General features: G+C 45.3%; 1 protein-coding gene across 2 annotated transcripts in view; it reads left to right on the top strand.

The window, feature by feature from the left end:
- LOC106842482 (O-acyltransferase like protein-like) overlaps window positions 1–21,808 on the top strand; it is a 64,775-nt gene that overhangs the window by 26,241 nt on the left and 16,726 nt on the right. For both annotated transcript variants that reach the window (XM_014859028.3, XM_070512936.1), the window contains 6 exons: window positions 942–1,168; window positions 5,642–5,821; window positions 6,841–6,943; window positions 13,199–13,300; window positions 18,557–18,722; window positions 20,361–20,440. In XM_014859028.3, coding sequence (XP_014714514.2) covers window positions 942–1,168; window positions 5,642–5,821; window positions 6,841–6,943; window positions 13,199–13,300; window positions 18,557–18,722; window positions 20,361–20,440 — 858 coding nt within the window. The remainder of the gene's footprint in view (window positions 1–941; window positions 1,169–5,641; window positions 5,822–6,840; window positions 6,944–13,198; window positions 13,301–18,556; window positions 18,723–20,360; window positions 20,441–21,808) is intronic.

The following is a 21,808-nucleotide window of genomic DNA, read 5'->3' as shown; positions in this document are numbered from 1 at the left end:
ACTTCCACTCACCCACTGCACTTAGCCGTTTAATTTTCATTCATTGCATGATGTCTGGCCAATGCTGCCTGTGCACAGAGAGATCACCATTTACATTAAACGAGAAAATGCAAGTGTTCAAGAGAAAGGCTGGCCGTGCCCAAATGTGATTGGATTTCAGAGTCACTGAGAAATATATCCTGTCCCCAAATATTCCTGTTCCTGTCATGTGACCAGTGCAGATTAATTTCTTTTATTTGAGTCGTTGCTTCTCCCACAAACACTTCAGCATCTGGCCCATTACTTCTTTGCATCTCTCGTTGTCCTCAGGACAAACCAATAGAAACAAAATTGCTGGCCTGGAACTCGAGTCACTTGATGAGGAGCTTTCCTGGAAAAAACCTCATTTATTTTGCCCCCGGGAGGAGATGTCCACGTCTGTTTCATCACCCTGTCACCAGCAGCCAAAACTACCTTTATAAAAACTAGTACCAATCTGATACATAAATACATTGATTTAATTTACGTTTTAAAAAATCAGTAATGAGGGTTTTTTTCCTAAGTTTATCTGTTCTTCATACTCTTCACTCCCTTTTCCATGTGTGCGTTAGTTGGATTTTTGGATTTTTAAAGTTCATTACATAGAGGAAGGATATGAATCCTTAGTCATATCAGCTCCAGGTGTCTTCCTCAGTGTCTTGGTTGCTTTTTGTTTGTTTATGAATTTTTAAAATAATTTTCGTAAAGAGTTTAGTGAACTCCATTAAGCTTTTACTTTGTAATTTCTTTCATTTATTTATTCTTAGAAAACTACTTCCAACCCTTAAAAGTGTTGAAGATTTACCTGTATTCTAGTAGGGGTCTTGAGTGATTTTGTTTCTGCTGGGCTGTTTTCTCTGCATCTCACTGTGGTGTCGGTGGGAGGTAAGACCTGGTCACAGGTGTGCGTCTTCTCCCTGCAGGTTCCTCACCTTGCTGGGCCTTGCCCTTCCTCTGGCTGGAACTGTCTACGTGGCAGCCAGAGGGTGGGGGTCAGACCCCAGAGCATCACCCGCACCTGGGGCACATTCGGCCAGTTATGGGAGTATGCCTTTGAGAGAGACGAAGAGGAGCGAACAAGGAGATGGAATCCAGTGGACAGACTGCCCGGCCCATCTCTCACTGTCAGGAGCCCCGAGCAGAGGAAAAAGTAGGCGTTTTAATAAACTAGGGCAACTCATGAGATTTAGATGAGTACACAATTGGAAAATAATCCCTACGGTGCCGGAGTGTGGTGAATGTCCAAGAGCTTCTAAAGGCCAGCGTGGAGGGCCCGTCCCCGCTCGTCACAATCCAGTCTTTGTTTACCATCAGTGTGTTAAGTCGAGGTCAGGAAAAATGCTGCTTTATTTCTTGGGCACAATTATCCAGTGTGTTTTTGTGCTACTCAAAGACGAGGTCAGAACACAGCTTGGGTTTCGCTATAGTAATCCTCTAAGGAACAATTCCATAACCACAATGTCTATTTTCAGTGTCACAGCTACACAGATGACTCAGAGAACCTTCCTGGCATCACGGAGGAGAATGATTTACATGTAAATCGAAGCCAGGGGAGCCAGCGTGCAACACAAGTTGATTAAAACACCACACAGAAAGAGGCGGAACCCCAGCATAGTGTAGTGAGAGGCTGGATAGCAATGAGTCAAACTGTGTTGTGTTTTAGTTAAAAATCAAGAGCATTACCTTCATTTCCACCTGTCCATACGGCAAGGCAAAGAGAACACACACACACATATACACACATGTGTATTCTAAAACAAGAATAGTCTTGTCATGCCAATACCTTTAAACATGTGAAGGGGCTGGACTGGTGGCACAGTGGTTAAGTGCACACGTTCTGCTTCGGCGGCCGGGGTTCCAATCCCTGGTGCGGACATGGCACTGCTTGGCAAGCCATGCTGTGGTAGGCATCCCACATATAAAGTAGAGGAAGATGGGCACGGATGTTAGCTCAGGGCCAGTCTTCCTCAGCAAAAAAAGAGGAGGATTGGCAGCAGTTAGCTCACGGCTGATCTTCCTCAAAAAAAAAAAAAATGTGGAATAATTTTTGGCAGAGGCTCTTTAGGTCTACACAATTGTCCTTCCCTTATTCCAGTGAGAGGGATAAAAATAAAATTTCAATGAGTGGACCAGAAGAATATGGATATGTGATAAAGTAGCTTCAGGGAATACACCCAAAATGGAAAGTATAGTGATGATTTTATCAAATCCTGTCTTAGTCTTCAGGCAAAAACAAAAACAGTAGCAATGCCAACAAAAAGCCCCAAGAACAAGAAAAACAACAAAAAACATATTTGTATAAAGATGATACAAGAGCTGAGAAGGCTTAGGTCTCTGTGCAGCCCCCTTCCCCGAATCAGAAGCTATCTACCAGCCTGGCGGCTCCCTTTGAGCCCATCGTGATGGGAAGTGTTCATCGTTAGGCTTCTACACAAGATAGTCATGCGCCGCATAACGATGGTTCAGTCAATGATGGACCACATATACGATGGTGGTCCCATAAGATTAGTACCATACAGCCTAGGTATGTCATAGGCTATACCGTCTAGGTTTGTACACTCTATGATGCTCGCACAGTGATGAAATCGCCTAAGGATGAATTTCTCAGAAGGTATCCCCATTGTTAAGTGATGCCTGATTGTAGTCAGTTCCTGCTGCCCGATAATTTCTACCCATGGGCCCTGATTTTGCCCCCTGGGTCCTCAAAAAGTAAATCTACTCTCTTGTTTCTGTTACAGCTCATTAGATACTGAGGACAGTTTTGCTGGTCTCCCCTGTCTCAGAAACCCTCAATTATTTTTCACATGATGTGGTTTGGTTCAGGAACTCTCTCTGCTCCCTGGCCGTGTAGAATGTTCCACAGTGGGCATGGCACATGCTTAGCGGTCCCCAGTCAAACCTGCCTTGGTTTCCATCTCTACCCTTGGTCATACTGTTTGACTTCTAGAAATCTCAGTTTCCACATACGTAGAATGGGGACATAGAATGGGATTTGTTGAAGGAATTAAATGAGATAATATGTATTTACCTCCTCCTAATTTGTTGCTCTTTTCCTCATTCTCTTCACTTAAGCCAGGAGAGGGAGGAAAGTGTCGGGGTTTTAATTAGCCAAGACCACTTGCTTGGGCTACACTGACCTCGCTGAGGTCAACTGGATTCCAGGGACCTGCTACGAGCTTCTACCTGTCAGATTGAGGGTGAGGGCGAGCATATGGTCCCCCAGATTCACCACCGCTTCATCGGGTAGAGGGCTAACCCACAGAGGCCTGCCCTTTGAGGTCAGATCACAGGATTTAGGGCAGGCACAGCCGGTATGGTGTCAGGAATTGGTCACCGAAACTTTAGGTTCTTCCCCCAAAATGAGACTCTATGATCGAACACTGTGTGTGTGTTAGCTTTTTAGCAGCCACATTTAACTGTGGCCTCAAAATCGGGGTTTCCATGTTCTGTTGCGGTAGCAGTTTCTTTGTATTCATTCCAATCAGAGTAAAACATCACGTTCCTGAATGTTTGGACATAAAAATCCAGGTGGAGAGACCCCAAGAATCAGCATTTTTTCCTCTCCATTTTTACACTCCCCAGTGAGTCAAACCAACCCAAGACCGCTGAGTCTTCTAGAATTTAGAGCCAGGTTGGATATTTTGAATTCCTGGTTCTTTATCCTCCAAATAATCATTGCATTCGCTTAGAGTGATTTCCCATAACATGAGCCGTCCTCTGCTTTTAGATGGGAAAATATGAGCTAATGTTTGAGGACATTTTCATGAAGTTAGTAGCTATGGATTTCAGGCCCCAGAGGTCAGGGCTCTTGGTGGTCCGTTGCTTAAGGTGGGCTTACAGTAATCATAACAGAGAGAACCCAAAGGGGCTGCAAGGTGGCTTAAGGCACCGTCAGACCCAGTGGTTCTCAAACTTTGGTGAGTGTCGGAGTCACCTGGAGGGCTTGTCACAGCGCAGATTCTGATTCAGCAGGTCTGTGATGGGGCCTGGACTGTGCCCAGGTGATGCTGAAGCTGCTGGTTCTGAACCCCCACTAGGAGAACCACTGACCACATGCATTGTTTCATCCATCCTCCTGTGCCCCTGTGCTTTATAATACTTTCCAATTACAAGTGAGCGAAACGGGACTCAGAGAGGCTGTCTTCTCTGTAGACCGGTTGTTTTCAGGCAATTTTATAAGCTGAGTTAAGCTAATCCACAAATAGAATTTAGATGGGAAAAAAATAATACTGATAGCAAAATGTATTCAGTGCTTGCTCATCAAGTTAGGCGTGGGGCCTGATGGTTGACAAACGTTGTTCTCCACTCTTCACAAGAACCCCACCAAAAACTGCGCTCAGTTTAGAAGGGAGGAAAACAGTTCTGAGAGGTTAAGGAATTGGCGGAACTCAGCAGAGCCCAGGTCCTGGGTCGCTCCCTGGCATTACCTGGCTTCTCAGGATGCTGAGGGGAGCCAGGACACAGGTCACCTGGTGGTTCCAGCACTGCTGATGGTGCCATCGCAGAGCCAGTTCCTGGGGAGTGAATTCCTCTAAGTGGAAGGGTGAGCCTCTCGCCTTCAGGCAGGACCATTCAAGAGCGACTCCAATGGAAAAACTCATATTTACAGCTGCAACCTCAAAATATGAGGTCATTACATTCTTCCATTTAAGAAATTGATTTGGATTTCCAGAGCTTGGTTATAAGCCAGATCTCACTTGTAAAGAAGTTTTAATTCTGCAAGCACTTCTGGTGCCCACAATGTTTAAGGCACCAAGCTACATTCAGGAGAAAATAATGAGTCTCTTGGAGCCAGCTTGAGCTTGGGAGGCACCCGTGTCACAATTCCAGCACTTAGTTGGCTCCTAGGATGAGTTAAATTTAAAAAAATTAAGGGGAATAAATTAAGTAGAAGGGATTAACTATTTCTAAAGCAACAAGGCTTAAAATCGTGATGGTGGTAGCTGTGACATTATCTCATTTGGTCTTCACAATAATCCCAAGATTATAAGATCTACTTTGATTCCCATTTTGCAGATGTGGAAATTTAGGACAGAGAAGTTAATTCACTTGCCAGAGGTCACAGAGCTAATAATGACAGCTAGACTCAGAGCCAGGAGCATCTAACTTTGAGGCCTGCACCCTTGGCTGCTGTGCCACATGCCCCTCTGTTTCCACACCTGTGCCTTGGCCAATAGGGATGCTGTTTGCAAGTGGTTCTTTCCTGGGAGAGCAGCAGGGATGCCATTTCAAGTGAAATGCTGGCTTTATGGAGCATGTGATTCTTAAAGATGTCTAAGCTCCCCTTCCCCCCAACCCTTGGAGAAACAGGGCGGGGGGTAGGGGTTGACATCGCGGGGGCCTGATCTTGGGCAGCGTATTCTGTGCAAGGCAGTGTAGGCACCAACCCCGGGTCAAGTCTGATAAGGAAAGTCAAGCTTCACAGGGGAAGGGGGTCAAGTCCAAAGGTCCAAAGATGAGGAGGGGACCATGAGAACTGAGCTGAGTAGTCCAGGGTCACAGCGAGGGAGCGTCCGGTGACAGCCAAGGTCATCAGTGTGCGTGTTTTGGCTCCTGTTTGTGGGGCAGCATGTGGATCGGTGTGGCTTTCAGGGTGGACAGTAACACCTTTGCTCTTGCCCAGGATTTCTAGGAGCCGTGGACCGTGCTCTGAGATGCTTTTCTTGGCAGAAGAACGTGCCGGCCATCTGGACTACAAGGATGCCAGGAGGCACATGCTCGGCACTGAATGGCATCCGAGTCTTGAGTCTCCTCTGGATCATGTCGGGGCACACGAGTCAGATGACCGCGTGGCTGTCTCTGGGTGCGGAGAACCGATGAGCCTTTACGAGCAGTCAAGGAAGAGAGACTCTTCCGTGGGAGGGAATCGTGTCGGGCCCTAGGACGGGAGGCTGCAGCATCCCCACGAGCAGCCTTCCTTCTGCATTAGAGACATAGCCATGACCTCCCGTGAGTGAGTTTTCCAGGCCAGTCTCCAGTGGCTGCTTTACCTCCTCCTAGGTATACATCAGGCACCTGGTTACCAGGTGAATAGTGGTACCTGAGTATTATCATTGTCAAAATCTCGTCATAATTAATGAAGCCAGAAACTAACATTTTTTTTTCTCGTGGATAAACAGGCAACCATAAATAAACATTCTGCATTAGTATTATATCAGTGTTCCACATGCCTGGAGCACTCTCATTGGTAGCAGGGGTACTCTCTAAGCGGGGGCCAAACATACATATCAGAATTGGGGGCAGGGGGCCAGCCCAGGGCAGTTTGAAGAACTTCCCAGGAGATTGTCACTAGACCCTGAACTTGTGATGCTGCTGTAGCCCTAAGAGGGGTGCGGCCACTGTGAGCACAGGGAGCTCGAAGCCTTAGTTACGATTTAGTACCTTGGTGACCATCTCTTTTTTATTTTTATTTTTTGAGGAAGATTAGCCCTGAGCTAACTGCTGACAATCTCCCTCTTTTTGCTGAGGAAGACTGGCCCTTAGCTAACATCCGTGCCCATCTTCCTCTACTTTATATGTGGGACGCCTACCACAGCATGGCTTGCCAAGCAGTGCCATGTCTGCACCCAGGATCCGAACTGGCGAACCCTGGGCCGCCAAGGCAGAATGTGTGCACTTAACCACTGCGCCACCAGGCAAGCCCCCTTGGTCACCATCTTTTATTCCCGACCCAATTTCTCCTCTTAAGTTAATTACAAGACTCGTAAAACCTTCCCAAGACATCTGAAGCTTGAAGGTATTCCCCTTGCTTTCTCTAAAAGGCTAAATGACATGGTTTTTTTCTATTAAACAAAAAGACGCTGCTTTTTACGTTTGTTACAGATAATGTGCTTGAATGGAAAACCAGAGTGCTCAAAAACCCACTGTACCTTTATTCCCGGAGTGGCCCTTTCTATCTGGGGGTTGACACATTTTTCCTGATCAGGTAATAAGGTGTCTTCTCTGCTCTTGTGCTTGTTGCTGTTTGTTTGGGGAGATGTGTGTGTGTGGCCATTCTCACTTTAGTGAGAAAAACTGAACAGCATACATTTTCTTCCCTGGATGTTGTTTCTGTCCATCTCTGGACAGTGCTGCTGTGACCAGCTCCTCTCTTTTCTATCTCCAATTTATTAAATGAGTTAGGATGGCTCTCTAAAATGGGTCTTTACGAAAGGTGATTTTATTTATTAAAGTTGTTTGTTTCAGTGGTTCTCAAATTCTGGTTCATGGACTGATGCAAATCCATGATAAAGTTGCCAGCGCTCACTCCAGGGAAAGGTGAAAAATTGAGAAAATGATGTGATGTCTCCTAAAGCTCTGTTTGTTTAAATTAACTACTAAGAGATCAACTTCCTTAACTGTGTGATAAATGTCAGACACTTTGCAGCATTACCCCACTTAATCCTCACGATGTCCCTACACAGTAGGGGCTCTTGTTCAAATTCCCATTTTTTTCTTTCTTCTTTTTTGTTGAGGTGAAATTCACATGAAATAAAATTAACCACTTAAAGTGAACAATTCAGTGGCATTTCGTACCTTCACAATGTTGTGCAACCACCACTTCTGTCTAGTCCGAAACATTGTCATCATCCCCAAGGGGAACTTCATCCCCATTAAGCAGTATTTCCCAGTGCCCGCTCCCTCGAGTTCCTGGAAATCTGCTTTCTGTATCTGTGGATTTACCTGTTCTAGATATTTCACATAAAAGGATCACACAACACGTGTTTTTTTGTGCCTGGCTTCTTCCACTTAGCATGATATTTTTGAAGTTCATCTATGTTGTAGCACATATCGGTGCTCATTCCTTTTTATGGCTGAGTAATATTCCATTGTAGGGATAGACTGCTAAATCTCAATCTTAAAGATAAGGAAATGGAGACTGAGGGGATAGTCCTGTGGGCCCACAATCCAAACCCCTGCAATCTGACTCCAGGGTCCATGTTCCCAGCCACTGGGCTGCCTTGCCTCTACCTCTTTGGGCTAAATATCCCTTCTGTTATAGGGAGATGGTGATTGTGATGTTTTTATCAAATGCTAAGCATTCATCCATCCAATCATGATTCATTGAATGTCTATTTGCCAGGCATTGTTCTAGACCCCAAGGATACAGCAGTGGGTAAAACAAACAAGGATTTCTCATGGTGCTTCTATTAGAGTCTGTGTGTGTGTGTGTGTGTGTGTGTGTGTGTGTGTTTCCAGCAATAAGTGAATAAACAAGAAATTATCTGATAGTAATAAATATCAGGAAAGAAATTAAACAAGAGGCTGTGAGAGCGATCCAGAAGCTGTTTCGATGAGGTCAGAGGAGCCTTGTCTGAATGAGGGGCTATTTGATCTGAGACCTTAATGGCAAGAAGGAGCCAGCCATGGGAAAACCCAGGTCAAGAAAGAGGGAGGAAGTAGCCCGAAAGTGCTAAGGCAAGAGCAAGGGAGCCTTGTTAAAGGAGCAGAAGAAGGCCGAAGTCTAGTGCAGGGTGGGGAGAGCGGGGAAGATGGAGACAAGAGAGACAGGCAGGGCTGGACCATGTAGCGCCTTGTGGCCATACTGAAGAGTCTGGCCATGAATCTTGCTCGGATGGGAAGTTGTTGGATTGCTTTAATTTGGAGAGTGATATGACCTAACATTTTCAAACGATCACTCTGGCTCTATGTTAATAAGAGATCTAAGAAGAACAGAAACAGAAGCAGGGAGATCAATCAGGTGAACTTTGTCGTATTTCAGACGAGAAATGATAAGGCTTGGACTGAGGTGGCTGGGATAGAAAGAAAAGGACATGTTCAAGATATGTTTCAGAGGTGGACTTGTTAGGACGTGTCGATGGGTTGGATTGAAGTGTGAGAAAAACAGAGGAGTCGAGGACGGACGACTTCTAGGGGTTGACTCTGATAACTGAGTGGATGGTGATGGCATTCATTGAGATGGAAAAGATTAGAGAAGAAGCAGGATTTGGAGGGGAAAACTGAGCTTTCTGTTTGGGGCAATTTAAGAGTAAGGAACTTTTCAGACATCCGCATAAAGATGTTAGGTAAGCAGTTTGCTATGTAAGCCTGGAGCTCAGTAGAAATATCAAGGCTGGAGACACCAGTTTTGGAGTCCTTAGGATACAGGCGGCATTTAAAGCCATAGTGCTGAATCAGATCACTCTGGGAGGAGAATGGAATGACAGATCTGCAGTGACTCCTAGGACCTCTGGTGTCCCAACCTTTAGAGGCTGGGAAGAAGGGGAGGAGCTTGCAAAGGAGTCTGAGAATGAGTGACCAGTGAAGGGGGAGGATAAGCAAGACACCATGGGGACCAGCGAGCTAAGAGAAGAAAGCAATTCAAGAAGGAAGAACATTGTCAACGCTCAATGCTGTGGGAGTTGAATATGCAACTGGAGGCATCCTGGTGACCCTGTCATGAGAGCGGCCATGAGGAGTAGAAATGGAAGCCTGACTGGAGTGGGGCAAAGGTGGGAGGGTGTAGACACTGACCGTGGACAGCTCTGTTAAGATGTTTTGCTGTTTGAGGGAGAAAAGAAATGGAGTGTTGCTGTATGGTTTATGGGGCTTAGAGAGAGGTCATTTAAAGAGAGGAGAGTCAAGAACATATTTACAGTATGTTGGGAACGACTGAAGAGAAGGGAACAAATTGATGGATGCTGGAGAGGTTGTCATCAGCAAACAATGACAGAGCAATCTGCTGATAAGTGCCCCAATTTTTTTTTTAGTTTTACAAGTCCATGCCATTCAAAAGTGTATGAACCACTGGATTAGGAGAGAACCAGCTCCCAAGCTGGGCAGAGCAATAGTAAGGGAATGCTAAGAACCATCCATTTTCTGAAACACCTACTTCCCTGATGTCCCAGTGGCTTGCTCCCTTTCCTTCAGGTTTTCACTCAAATGTCACCTTCACAGCAAGGCCTTTCTTGTCCTCCCTGTTTAAAATGGACCCACCTAGCACTCTCTACTTCATTTTTCCTGATTTATTTTTCCTCTTTATCAACGTACCATAGATGCCATTTTATTTATGTATTTATTGTCTGTCTCCACTGGAATGTAAGGCAGGACTTTTTCTGTTGTGTGTTTTGCTGTCACCAGTGCTTAAAACCATGCTTGGCATATAGTACTGCTCTATAAATAGCTGTCAGAATTATTTTAATTGTTCTAGCTCAAGACTCTGGCATGATTCTGACATCATAGTTTCTTGGGGTAATGCAGAAAAAGTAGGGCACAGAATGATCTGAGACCTGTCCACTAGGGTGGCAGCTCATGCTACCTCGGAGGTGGCCAAGGTGACAACAGAGAGTATCCCAGAAGGCACGGTGCAGCGTCCATCATGGGCAGCAAACCCAGAAGTGATTTGGGAATCACTGGGCACCAGGCTTTCCAGGAGAGCATAGCGGGGTCTAACCAGGCAGGTGAAGTCCAGGGAGGCCCCCTGGACAGTGGGGAGGTGCATCCATGGGACAGCAAAGACCAGAACTCTGTTCCCTGCAAGGGGACTGGGAAGAACAAGGCAAAAAAGGCACCATATGCTGGATGGGACTGACTGGCAGAGCTCTAAGCCCTGGAGGGAGGCCAGCCAGGGCAGATCAGGTTGGCTGGAACCAACGCCAAGACGCAAGCTGGAGAATTGCCACTTGGAGGGAAGAATGAAGGGCATGAAAGGTCACTGGCCATCCCTGGGCCATCAGTGGGAATCTGAGACAACAGAGAAGCCGTTGGGTTGGCCCTGAGACATACAAAACAGGCCAAGGCTGTTGAAATTCCAGACATCCAAGAAAACGACAAATGCCACGCTCCCTCCCCCACCCCTTGCCACCCTCCTTATCCTCAAGACCATATACCTGACACCTGGCTCCATCTGGGGCCTGAGGAGTACTGTGTCTTTTATCAGTGGTGCTCAGAGTATGGCCAGAAGTTAAATATAATGTTTGTTTCATGCTGAAACCATGTCTTAACCACTGTGTCACTGTGAGGGATTGGAATTGGCCACCCCAAGATATGTCTCTTTGGTATGAGGATTATTTTGGGCTGGTTACTTTTAAAAACCGCAGACATGAGAGAACCTCTGAAAAGCAGAAGGTACCCTTTGTAAGAGACATTTGCATTTTTTTAAAAGATTTTATTTTTCCTTTTTCTCCCCAAAGCCCCCTGATACATAGTTGTGTATTTTTTAGTTGTGGGTCCCTCTAGCTGTGGCATGTGGGATGCCGCCTCAGCATGGCCTGATGATCAGTGCCATGTCCACGCCCAGGATCCCAACTGGTGAAACCCTGGGCTGCTGAAGCAGAGCACGAGAACTTAACCACTGGGCCACGGGGCAGCCTGAGACATTTACATTTGTAAGGGAAATCTCCATCTGTAAATGTGTCTCCCTCTCTGTACCAGGAAGAACAGGGGATAACCTTATCTCTAGAAACTCTTATCAGTGCAGAAGGCAAGGCCTTAAATCTGCATGATAACCTTACTCTTGTTTACTGTGCTTTTCTGGTAATCTCCCATAACTAACTCCCCCACCCCCAACATCCTCCTTTGTAGCTGAAGATGGTATTCAAAATGAGAACCTCCACCATTTTGGCGAGTTGCTCACTTTTCATGAGTCTCTCCCATATATACATGTTATAAAGCTTTGTTTAATTTTCTCCTGTTATTCTGTCTCATACTTCATAGCCCAGCCAGAAGGACCTAGAGTGGGTAGAGGAAATGTCTTCCCCCCCTACATCACTAATATGCTTACAGGGTAAGACTGAAGACTCTGATTATCACTGGTGACAGTTCTGGATTCTTTTTCCTCCCCTCAGGGCAACTTCATACCTCTCTATTGCAGGATTTTACTCTGTCCCAGTCTGCTCAGGTCTCTGGATCTCCTTACTCTCCTAGAACTAGTTCTATTGCTCTGGGCCTGTCTTCCTGCCAGCCTTTCTCTTTGTCCTGTCTTTATGAACTTAAAGGCTGGGCAGTGCATGCCCACACACAGTGAGACCCAGGCCTTGCTTAGCAACCATGCTGGCAGAGGAGGAGCCAGTCACTCTGAAAAGAAAGGATTGCTCAGTCCCCTCTTTCATTCTTTCCTGAAATTAAGAGGAGGCTGGGATCAGTATTGGCTGTCCTACTTGTACATCTCAGGGCTCTCTTTCACACGTCTCTATAAATTTTGTTCCTATTATAGTGAATCCAGCTTGTTGCATTTTAAAAGAAAATCTAGCTGGCAGAGAATAAAGACATTACCCCCCCAGGCCTGGATCCCTTCCAAGTCCCACCCGTCATGCACAACCTTCTTTTGCAATAGCAAATACATTTGTTCCTTAGGGAAACACCCACAAGGGTCATTGGTATAAATGTCAGAAGGTTGGGAAACACTCACAAATTCGCTTACCCTCAAGTTATAACTCAAAGGCATATCCTCGGTTTCTTTAGCTGAACATTCTGGGTAATGACTTTGTCATCAGGATATGTTGGTTAAGAATTCCAACTGGGATCTTGGGCAACCCACATAACAGTCTTTGTTCCCCTATTAGGTAATATCTTCCCTTTTGCCTAGTAGGGTTGTTTATTCCTCTATTTGATCACTCACTCAATGAATATTTATAGCAAAGTTGTTTGGTATGGCTGGAGAAGCAAAAGCAATCGGATCAGTGAAAGTACTTTGAAAATGAGTGGTAGTACCGAAATGGGAGGCCTTGATGTTATTATTGCAAGAGACTAATGTGGTAGTTATTAGTGTTGTTCACCAAATATTTCTGGATCTCCTCCCTCCAGGCACTTGGTGACATTCTGCTTCCTGGCCCCACTGTGGTTGGGTGGGCCACATCACTAGGTCTGACCAATGAGTGGTACCTGGTATTGTCATTATGCCAAGAGCCTTAAACTCTTAGGCTAAAAGTTTTACATGTGTCACTTTTGGACTAGAGCATTTAATTGCTGGTTTGAGCCCCTCCAGAACTGTCTTGTCCTCTGCCATGGTCACTGGTGAACTTTCAGATGGTGGCTGCCCCATCAGCCTGGGTCCCATAGTGAGGAAAATGTTGACCCCAAGGTGACTGGCTGTGAACAAGTAACATGAGCCAGAAGAACACTATTGTTGTTTTAAGACTTGGAGGCGTTTTGTTCCTGTAAAGTAACTTATTCTATCTTGATAGAGACAACCGAATTAATCAAACCAATGAACTGTCTCATCGACAAGTAATTCCTATGACTATGCTTTTCTTTCCCTCAGCGGCTGGTTAAGTGCGAGGTCATTTTTAAAGATGCAGCAGAATTCAGACAAGGGAATAACTGCTAATGTCATACTCAGATACTATTTCAATCGCCTTACAAGGTAGGTTTATTTATATAATTTCTCAATTCATTACTGCTGTGTAATAATTTGTTAGTTTTCAGTCTTTAACCCTCTTTTGAAAGAATTTTCAAAGAAAAATAAACTGAGAGAAAAGTTTTCCTTAAATACGGTTGGTTTTTGCTGGTTTAATATAAGTCTTGTGCTGCATAACAATGTTTTGGTCAGTAACGAACCACATATATGATGGTGGTCCCATGAGATTAGTACCATGTAGCCAAGGTGGTACAGTAGGCTATCCCATCTGTGATGTTTGTGCAAAGACAAAGTCGCCTAATGGCACATTTCTCAGAATGTATTCCTGTCGTTAAGCGACATATAGTTTTTTGACTATAGAATTTGACTGTAGTTCAAATTCTTTTAGGACAAATACCATGAAAACTGGTTTCTTTTACTGCCAAAAATATCCTTATTCCTCATCAGAGGGGCAGCAGATTTCAATAAACATACTGACGGATTCCCGTGGAATCTATAGTCAAGAGGAGACTTTGTATGGCTCCTGTAATTGGGTATTAATTGATCCATAAATAAAAGCACTAATGGTAATGATAAAAATAAAATAAGATACAACCAGGAGAGGGGCTAGTTGAAGCTTGAGACAATGGTCGTTCTGCTGAGAGGGAGGCAGGATGTATGATCGTCTTCTTGTGAATGTGTGGTTGGTTGGAGCAGAAGGGCTGAAATAGTGGGAAAGAACATGGAATCAGTGGGATAACAGAGTGGCAGTGATGTAATAAGACAGTCAACGTTGGGGGAGAAAAGGAAACTTCAACTCACGCAACCTGATGCTTCCATTCACACATTTTCTAAATCATGGTTCATTGCTGGACTGGAGCCCGGGTTTCATTACTCATGGTCCATGTCCCTCCTGTTACATGACACTGTCATGACGAGGAAAGAGAATGTTGAAATAATCTTCTGGGCTAGTAAAATGGAGTGGGTAAGATTTGACTCTGTAGTTTGTCTGCTGGGCTTGCATTCTGACTTCATCACTTACCGGCTGTGAGACCTTGAATAAATGTCTCAATCTTTCTGTGCTTGAGTTTTCTCTTCTCAAAAATGGGGAGAATAACGGCACTCACTTCATTGGACTCTTGTGAAGATTAAATGAAATAACGTATGTAAAGAACTTAGAAAAATGCGTTAACACCTAGTAAGCTCTCAGTAAGTGTAAGTTATCATTGTTACTATTGTTGTTACGTGCACCCTTTAACTTTTCCTATAAATAGGTTAAGAATGACCGTGAGCTATGGAATAGACCTTTATTGACTTCCTTTCACCGTCGGCCTTTGTGGTTTCTTGCAAGCTCTATTAAATCTAGCCCTCATCCTGGGAAGGACAGAATGCCTATTCTTTCAATAGCTTTTGGGTAGGTGGCACTGGGTTAAGTAGCCTGTCCTGCTCTGAAGTCTACTGGAGGAAACGGACTGGTATTCAGGCCAGGGGTTCTTAGTAATAAACGCTAAGATGGGTTAGTTAGAGCTTGGGGTGGGGGATCCAATGACATGGCAAATTCCGCCTGGGAAACTTGCTTCACAGGAAAAATCCTGGAGCTGGGGACTGAGGACCAGGCAGATAAAGCAGGAGTGAGAGCAGCAAGTGCATTGGGGGTGGTGGTGGGGGGCCTTACAGGGTGAGATGGAGGCGAGGACCCCAGTGAGTAAATTATTGCAATATCTGGGCAGGAGAGCAGGATTTGGACTGGCAATTGGTGGTGGGAATGGAGACAGAGCAAATAGAATTTTCCAGCCTGAGTGATGTGGCAGATGGTGGTGACATTCTTGAGATAGGGAGCTCTGGGAGAGGCCACACTGGAGCCTGGAAGACAGTGAGTCCAACCTGGGACAAAAGCTATGTTGAAAATGGCGGGAAGCATCACCAACCCATAGTTTGAACTCACCCTCCTTAAGGTAAACCCAGTGAAGAAGCACCCATGCTCCTGGTCATTTCGATATTCTCATTCATGCCAGCAAAACTCACTGTTATGGCTCAGTTACGACTTATTACTTGCCTATTTACCTCCAAGAGGACTGGAAATAAGGCCACTTGTTCACTCACTCTTTCTGTATTTGTCAAGGGACCACTGTGTGCCAGGCACTGTCCTCAGCTCTGAGGATTCAGCTGTTAATCAGCCATGCACATGCCTTCGGGCATGGGAGGGTTACATCCAAGTGGAAAGAAACAAATAAATATGCAAATAAATTTCTATTAGGTCAGTAACCATAAGTGCCACAAAGAGATAATTTGGAGAAGGAAGCAAGACTGGGTCTTCCTCTAGAATGGTAGTCAGGGATGGTGATGTTTACCAAGAACCTTGAAGGAAGTACAGGAATATTCTAAGCAAGGAAAATGCTGTGGGGGAAGAGGGTCTGCTCAGGGGGAAGCACGTGCAAAGGTCCTGAGGAGGGAGTATGGTTGGTGTGTTTGAAGAACCTCAAAGAGCCCAAAGGTGCAGGGCTGGAGCAAGGGATGCAGGGAGCAGAGGAAATGAGGTCATAGAGGTGGGGATGGGGGCACCGAGGGCCCAGGTGTGTAGGGCCTGTGGGCTACCTTGAGGACTTTCCGTTTCATCCTGAGACAAGAAAGAAGCCTTTGGAAGGTTCCAGTAGGGGGTGTGGTCTGATTTACATTTTGCAAGAATCACTCTGGCTGCAGGGCAGAGAAGAGAGCATAAGAGCAGGAGGGCCAGGGCAGGAGATCAAAGAGCAGTTGGGAGCCATTGCAAGTTATAAGAAAATGCAAAAACCTGACTTGTAGAGGTAAGTCAGAACAGAAATTATCCCGGGGAAAACAGAGCGAGTAGTTGCTCCAGACCCTTAAAGCTGTGATTAGTCCAACTAGGAGCCACATTTTAAACATTAGATTTTTTTATAGCTTGTGATAAAAATGTCTAACTGTAAAAGAAAGTTATATATTAAAACTAAGGGTCCCCCTTCCAGTCTTACTTCCCAAAGGGCATCTTTGCTAACGGTTTCTTGTGAATTCTTGCAGAAACTTTCCATGTATTTATAAGCACTTTTTTTCCCGTGGATAGGATTATCCTACATACTGTACAATTTTGCACGTAGCTTCTTTCACCTACTGATTCAGTGCTGGCGTGTTTCTCTATTAGCATGCAGGAACCCACCTCACTGATTTTAAACTTGCCTGGGGTGGTGCTGTGTGGGAGTGGACCATCACATATTAACCTGTATATTTTTGTGCAACTGTATGAGCATGTTTGTGGAGTAAATTCCTACAAGTGGAATTGGTGGTTCAGTGCATCTGATGTTTTGATGGCCATTTTCCAATGTCCCTTCCCACCTACCAAGTGTGAGAACACTGCTTCTCACACCTCTGTGACACTGACTAGTATCGTACTTCCTAATCTTTGAAAACCCACTTTGACTTTAAATCTACTGGAGGTTTGGACAAAATGGAGCACATGCACATTTATATGATGTTTTCAATGTTTCAAACTGTTTTCTTATTGATCTCATTCTCAAAAAATCTTCAGAGGCAGGAATCCTCCTCCTTGGAAAAACCTAAGCAATCATCGGCCCCCTTTTCCATAGCAGGGGGGAGAGAGAAGTTGTATGATTTTCTCAGCGTGAAAAATGTAGACAAAACTAGAACTCACGTGTCTTGTTCTTTCCCATGTAGCCTTGCTACTCAGGGTGTGGTCCACACAGCAGCCTCTGCCTCCTGTGGATAACAGGTGGGGGACGCTGCCTGTCGCATACTCTCTCCTGAGGGCGTCTAACCTGAGCTCTGCTTCTGAAGGGGGCAGGGGGATGACTTCCTCTCTCTGGGGAGGGGGAGGCAACAGATGGTGGGAAGGGAGGCCAGGGAGGTGGGAGCCTAAGGCTGGTGGGAGCAGCTGGTAGGCAGCTCGTTCTGACGGCGAATCTGGCAGGAACCAGGACCAAGAGAGGGCTCTGTGGCTGTTGCCTGAGCTGGTCTGGGAAGTTGCATCTTGGCATGGTCAGCCCTGCCCTTTCTCTCTGACTTTAATCACCAATTCCAACTCTGCTCCCTGCATGCCCACTGATGTTATTATTGTGGGGATGACAGGAGGCCAACAGGTCTGGGTCCTGGGTGCAGACCAGAGGCTGGGTGCTGACCCACGACTCTGCTAGGAGAGGGCACCTCTAACAGACCTGCCCTTCCCATCTGCCACACCACCAACTGGGTCCTGACACCTCCACTGAGATATTCGGAGGTGCTGCTGGGTCACGTGCTCTGCTCTGGTTGCACTACCCTGAATTTTTAAATTTGCTCTTTTAAAAGAATGCTGTGATTGCAGCTCACCCAGAATCCATGCCAGACTCCTGTGTGTGCGCCTCCCTGCCACAACCTTACTTCTAAACTTTAGACCAGCGACGTCCAATAGGTAGCCACCAGACACACATGGCTCATTGAGATGTGCTGTAAGTGTAAAATACACACCTAAGACTTAGTAAAAGAAAAAACAATGTAAAATAGCTTAATGTTTTTTTTATGTTGGTTACTTGTTGAAATAATATTTTGGCTATATTGGGCTAGATAAAATATATTATTAAAATTACTCGTATTTATTTCTTTTGACTTTTAAAAATATGGCTACCAGAAAATGTAAACTAGATGGCAGATGTGGCTCGAATTATATTTCTCTTGAACAGCGCTGGTCTAGACACCTTGTGCCTTGTGCATCATCTTTGTAGCTGCTTCAGATCCTGCTTGGAAGGAGGTAGGGTATGAAGGAAGGAAGGAAAAAATAAAGCAAGGAAGGGAGAGAGGAAAAGATGGAAAGAGGAAGGGAGGAAAGATATTTTCATCTAGGGAGGCCATGTGGAAAGAACAAACTGGTGTCCGATCTCTGTTCTGCCATATGGTTGGGCCACCTTGGGCAAGTCACCTGAGATTCTCTGAGCTATAATTTCCTCATCAGTAAAACAGAGGTAATAGTTACCCGACAGGAGTGTTATGAGGTTTAGAAATATCTAAAAAGCTCCCAGTACAGTGGCCGAATTGTATGACTTCCTCAGTGAAAAGCAGTAGTTTTGCATCAGCAGCATCGTAGTCAGCACATGATAGGTGCTCAAGAAAAGATTTTGAACCCACGGATGTGTGACTGTTTGAGGTGTGGGTGGGGAGGTGGTTGCCCACCCAGTGCAATCTGTTTTAGAGCATCTTAGCCCCCGTCTCTGTGTGCCCACCCAGGGGTCTGAACAGAACCCCCGTGGAGTCACCTTCTCTCACCCGGCTCTTTCCCACCAGGTTGCAGCCTCTTCACTTGTATTCCGTGTGCCTCTTGGTTGGATTGTTCTCCCTTGTTCCTTGGGGACCCGTCTGGGAAGTGCCCAAGTTCCACCTGGATAACTGCCGGCAAGCGTGGTGGACAAATTTGCTGCTGCTAAATAATTTCCTGTCGGTTCAGAATGCGGTGAGTCCCAAGTTGTTGGCTGTGAAAGGGCAGATGGGTGCAGAGGCAGAGTCCCACTTCATGTGGTTTGGAGAACTTTCCAGGGACCAACCTGAGTCTGAACCCCTTTCTTTGGGTCTATTCTCTGGAGTCATAGTGATGCTGTAGGAAGGTGGGCTGTGGGCCTGGAGTCTAGCCTCTTGTGATGGAGTGCGTACTAGTCTTGGCAGGAGCAGTTGCTTGGAAAAGCAGAAGGAGGAAGCAGGGTGGTGGGCACTGAGGGGTCAACCATCTAGGTGCACATCTTGGACACAGCTGACCCTGCTCCATCACAGTTCCTGCCCATTCCAGTCCATATCGCCCCCAGGGGAAAGGACACTTTCTCCTCCACGCAGAGAGCCTGTCATGGGAGGGAACGTTGCACCACCCGCTCACCATAATGAATTCTGCGCAATTTCAAGCCAGACCTGACAGAGTTGGTTGGGAGCAACAAGCTCTATGTCTGTCATGGCTTCCCTCAAGCCCTAACGTCCTCACAATGAACTTGGAGCGAATAAAAGTGAAATAGACGTGATTAAATCACATCGCTGATTTTGCGTATGCCTCAGAAGTGCAGCTGAAAAGAGAATCTCTAAAGTGTGCCTAATTCCTGCACATAACCACTTACCAAATAGGCAGCCACCTTCCCTTCGCAGGTGCCCGGCAGCTTTGACAGGGTGTACATCACCGGCTAACTGCCTTCAGGTGGGCTCATGTCTGTGACAGCGGCCCACAGAGGATAGTCTGGGCTGTTTTCTGGATGCAGACTGGCTTGAGCCATATGGAGACCAGCCATTCGTCTCTATGAGGTAAAGCCCAGCTTAGATCCTTGAAAGCAGAGGTGTGAGGGCCCTCAAGCCTTGAGTACTCACAAATTTCCCCAACATGAGAACTTCTCTGTAACTGGGACGAGGAAAGCTGTCGCTTCTGTTGGGTCAGTCTGGTCTCCCTTGGACCATGGGGTTTGGGGAGGAGACCAAGGCACCTTTTCCCTCTGAAGCACTGGAGAGAGTTGCCCCCAGGAATTTCCTCACATTAAAGGAGAAATACAGGTAGCCGCCTCATTTCGCACAAACATGGACAGACTGTGGGACAGTGTGGCTTTGGCCAGACGATCTCATGTCAATCATGAGTGGGAACTCTGGGGTTTCCATCAAAATCTTGTCTGGCACCAGGCCTCCCTTCTAAATGAACACATTCTCTCCTCCTGGAGTTGACGGGGGAGGCAAGGCGAGGAGGAGAGAACAACATCGACTCTTGTGGCTCCAACCTCATGTAACATTAATTATTCCTTCTATTCGTGTAACATGAGAGAGTTTAGTTCCCACAACTGTCCAAGGAGATGAGCTATTATTGTCTTTTTTTTAAAAAAAAAGAGAAAACTTGTTTGAATCTCCAGTTTGTAAAATGGCAGTAATAATACCTACCATCCAGGCTCATTACAAGCATTAGATGAGAGAAGGTATCCGAAATAACTGTGACTCAAAACTCCTTTCTCTTCCCATGGAAATGCCCCCCACCCGCCTACTCAATTCTCCCTCCTGGTCCCAGAAGGCGAGACCATGTGGAGCAGACCCCGTAAGGGAAGGAAAGAAGTAACCTTTGCTCCTCTCGTTTCAGTGCAACGGCTGGACGTGGTACCTCGCCAGTGACTTTCAGTTCCATCTCACGACACCAGCGATCATCTTCATCTACGGAAAGTGAGTCTGATTGGGACAAATATTTCTCCCCACGTGGCCTCTTTCACGAAACTTTTAGAAACTGCTCCAGTTATGCACAGAGCAGATTTCAAAACTTAGGAAATGTGCTTTTCAGAAGAGTTCAGACGCTGGGTCTTCCATGTTTACCTTCTTCTCCATTCTCCTCCAATCTACGTCCGACGCAAATCACTATGTGTTTCGGCAGAGTGATAATCAGCGTGTATGTAATGTGTAGTGTTCAGCTTTTTCCACTTAAATGTTCTCATAAACGCTTCCACATAGTGACGTGACCTGCATACTTGTCAGCTTTAGAATTTATATGCTGTTTTTATGGCTGGTCTAGATTGTTTCCAATTTTTTATGATTACAAATGGCACCACAATGAATGTCTTTGAACACATGACTTTTCCTTTTAGTTATTTCCTTGGAGACATATTTCCAAGTGGAATTACTAGGTCAAAGGGTAGGAACAGTTTTGTGGTGCCTGTCCCATATTGTGGGGCTACTTTCTGGAAAGAGTGAAGTGATTTACAGCGCCCCGCGCAATACATCAGTGTAGCTGCTTCCCTGAGTTGGATATTCATCACCTTAATTTTTGTTAGTTTTAGAAAAGCTTTAAGGCCTCAATAATTCACAGAGAGACTTATAGTTTGTGGATTATTCACGCCATATTTTAAAAGATTTGTTATTCTTTTTTTGTTAAAATACATGTTCAATTTAAGAAACATTGGACAATATTAGGATGAAGAGAAGGGAATCACTCAAGGAGAGGTGAATTTGCTGTTAACATCTGGTGTTTATCCTTTTTCTGCACAGCTTTTTATACACGAAAGGATTCTGCGTGTCCACTTTAATATCTTTCTTTTAATAGTTTTATGACATAAGCATTTTCCTATATTATTTTATTTTTTTAAAGTAAACATTATTTTATTTTTTTAAAGTAAACATAATTTTAACATTTCATTCCTTAAATGAACTATAGTTTACTTACAGTAAACTTCCCCTACTGTTAAATACTTGGATTATTTCCAGTTTTTGTTTTTATAAATAAGAGCCTGATAAACATTTTCGTGATAATCACTTGCCTCCACCTCTGATATTTCTTTAGAATGCATACCCTTAAGAGGAATTACTGGGTCAAAGGGCATGAATGTCTTTTGGGTTCTTGAAGCATAATGACAAATTGCTTTCCTTAAAAATTGTATCCAGGGGCCGGCCCAGTGGTGCAGCAGTTAAGTTTGCATGCTCCACTTTGGTGGCCCAGGGTTCGCCAGTTCGGATCCTGGGTGTGGACCTACACACTGCTTATCAAGCCATGCGGTGGCAGACGTCCCACATATAAAGTAGAGGAAGATGGGCACGGATGTT

Source organism: Equus asinus, chromosome 7 (assembly GCF_041296235.1).
Source record: "Equus asinus isolate D_3611 breed Donkey chromosome 7, EquAss-T2T_v2, whole genome shotgun sequence".
Lineage (NCBI taxonomy): Eukaryota > Metazoa > Chordata > Mammalia > Perissodactyla > Equidae > Equus > Equus asinus.
This window is presented reverse-complemented; position numbering and strand designations above follow the sequence as displayed.